At 41.8% G+C, this 2,855-nt stretch overlaps 1 protein-coding gene across 1 annotated transcript in view; it reads left to right on the top strand.

Moving 5' to 3' along the window:
• Nucleotides 1–1,951: 1,951 nt before the first annotated feature.
• Nucleotides 1,952–2,855, top strand: part of LOC109462139 — a 1,674-nt gene continuing 770 nt past the window's right edge. The window contains exons 1-2 of the mRNA XM_019758633.1: nucleotides 1,952–2,120; nucleotides 2,425–2,800. Of these exons, the coding sequence (XP_019614192.1) occupies nucleotides 2,426–2,800 (375 nt within the window). The 5' untranslated portion in view covers nucleotides 1,952–2,120; nucleotide 2,425. The remainder of the gene's footprint in view (nucleotides 2,121–2,424; nucleotides 2,801–2,855) is intronic.

Below are 2,855 nucleotides of genomic sequence, written 5' to 3'. Positions count from 1 at the left end.
CAACAGCTCCATGCGTCTCTGTCATGGCAGACTGTCAAGGAAAGGATTCTTGTAAACACTGTCTCTCAGCTACAGAGGGTCATTGCTACACATCAACCAGAAGTACTCTACAAACAGTTATGTCCTGTCTCCTACCACCACAGCCACAACACACGTCATGCTAGCCGAAACACATACTGTTTAACGAAACCCAAAACGAACGCCCTGAAGAAGACTTTCATTTATAGATCCTTAACAGTTTGGAACACTTTGCCACATGAGGTACAAGCAGCAACTAAGAGTAGGTTTAGGCAGGAGTTGTTAGAGCACATGCGTACATAGGCACATGATGATAGGCACATGTGATGTTACTTTTAAATGTTAAGTCTAATGTTGTATGTAAATAATGTTGTAATTTTGATGTGGTGTATTTGTATTATTGTATTTTAACTCCAGGAAGATTAGCTACATACTTGATTTTGTATGTCTTGTGTGTCGCTAATGGAGTTTAATAAAGCACATAAAGCACATAAAGCACATGTTGTCCACGGACCTTCCACAGCGCGCTGCCAAGGGTACGAAGGCCCACAACGACACTTCCACACACCTCTTCCACAGACCTTCCACAGCGCGCTGCCAAGACAACTTTTCTCAATTTTTCACGGATGAAGAAAGCTAAAAGTGACACTACAACATGCCAAAACATTTTGTCTGCAAATTCTGAGGTAAACTTGAGGAAAATATACAGTTTACGGAAGAAACACTGACAGGAAAAATGTAAGAAAATCTCAACATACGAAATGCCTGCCTACACCTATCGTGCATCACAAATCGTGAAAGTTTCGGGGTAAATGTCCACGAAATGTCTTGAAATTAACTGAGGACACATGGCAACTCCTTCTACAAGATTATACAAGGTAAAACTTGGATAAAATGCAGTATTTCACCGTAAAAATTGGAAAATTCTTACCTCAAATATGACAGGATGTTCTATACACAGTCTCCTATGGCAGTGCAATGGCGCCAAAATTTTGAGTGAAGAATTCTCTGATGAGACCTTGAACGTGATTGGTGCTCAATGTCAGGGACGGTCCACTTAAATGTCCGGGTGGAAGGCGATGCAAAAATATTTATTTTTTTCTTGTTTTTGGATGAACAATTGACATACAGTACAAACTATGTACTCTCTAACATTACAAAGACTGTATAGTTCAAAAGAAACTCTTTTTGAAGTTTTTTTTTATCCAAAGAAAAAAGACGTTTTAGAGGTACCTCCCTGGTCGATGGTTCGATGAGACGGGACGCTCCATTTGTAGATAACAGGTAGGGTATACGTCAGGTAGGGGATAATCCAGTTAACATGTCGGGGGATGGGACGCTAAGAACTATTTTCACGTTTGTTTGTTTGTTTGTTTGTTTGTTTTCAGTAGTTTTACACCATATAGCGACGTAAGAGGTCAGGAAATAAAATCACCAAATTTTCCCGAAAAGGGAATAAAAGTATGAAATCAACAAATTAAGCTTTATCCTGACATAACTGGAGGGACATGGCTACAGCCGCTATGCATCTACTCTGATGCCCGCGGCTTGAATGATTGATTGATTGACACTAAAAGAAGAAAGAAGAAGAAGTCAAAGAAGAAGTCGAACCCCTTAATAGCTAGAGTAGTAGTAGAAGTAGAGGTTTTTCCAGACGGATTGTTACCTGTCTCCTGTTTCAGTAATCTTGACTGTACAAGCAATTAGCCTTCGGGCATGATTTTGCAAATAAACATTATTAACTTCTAAAGTCGGGTGTTTAGCAGTGACATTTTATCGTCACGTTTGAAGGTCAGTGTGCACAGTCACGTTTGAAGGTCAGGTCCAAAGTTTCACCACGGTCTGGTTTGTGATTGGCTGTTGGTGAGAAGACGTCACGTGAACCCAGGGTCATTGTGCTAAGATAAAATTTTTGGATCAAAGGTCCCTTTGGTTATTAAAACGTCTCCATTTTACATACACTCTTGCTCAGTAGAATATATTCTATAGAAGCAGGTCGTTGGCTCTTGCATTTTTTTCCTCAAAAGTCATTGCTGAATCCATTCTACAGCTTTGATTGTTCCATCTTATTTTGCGACTACAGGAAAACGTCACTGTCACAGGTAGGAGTTTTGTCTACTTATATTTTGATATATAGGCTATTAAAATGAAAAATGTAAAGAACGAGCACCGAAAACATGGAATCTCTCCATGTTTGATTCCATGCCAAAAATATCTACTCTACCCACCAAGCTTGGACTTTAACCTCAAACCATAGTTTTGATATCACCATTTTAGGATCAATTTCAAGCTAAGTCAATGTCTTTGCGCTGCATTTCTGAAATGTAGAACCGAGTGGACACATTGTCACCGTGCTCTTACTTAAGTATCCCCCAAATATGATCTTTTTCCTTGACAAACTGTTAGTATGGAGGCACAAGGCAAGGTGATCGCAATTCCGAAGTCCATAGAAGACATCGCCCCCTACTGGGTGCAGAAGGTACTGCAGCGCGACCTCCCCGGCGTCACCATCTCTGACGTCGACGTGAAAGGTTCCATCTGTGACGGCGAGGGCTTCATGAGCGAAATCGTCGCATTCGACGCCCGGGGGACCAGGAACGGCAAAAGTCAGCGCTACAACCTCGTCGCCAAGATGACGAAGTTCACGCGACCGTTGGCGACATCCAACGCCCTTGAAGACGACATCCAAGGTCATCTCAACTTGGAGAGGGCCGAAGTCGGCCTGTACTCTGTTGTCGTCCCAGAACTTTTATCTGCGACCACAGAAAGCTCCAAGAAAAAGGCGCAAGACAAAGATGAAGGAGGCCACCATCCTACTGATTTGTTCTTTGTCGCAA

The sequence above is a fragment of the Branchiostoma belcheri genome, unplaced genomic scaffold (assembly GCF_001625305.1).
Source record: "Branchiostoma belcheri isolate BF01 breed outbred unplaced genomic scaffold, Haploidv18h27 scaffold113, whole genome shotgun sequence".
Classification (NCBI taxonomy): Eukaryota; Metazoa; Chordata; class Leptocardii; order Amphioxiformes; family Branchiostomatidae; genus Branchiostoma; species Branchiostoma belcheri.
The sequence above is the reverse complement of the archived record's forward strand: the minus strand, read 5'-3'. Positions and strand labels throughout refer to the sequence as shown.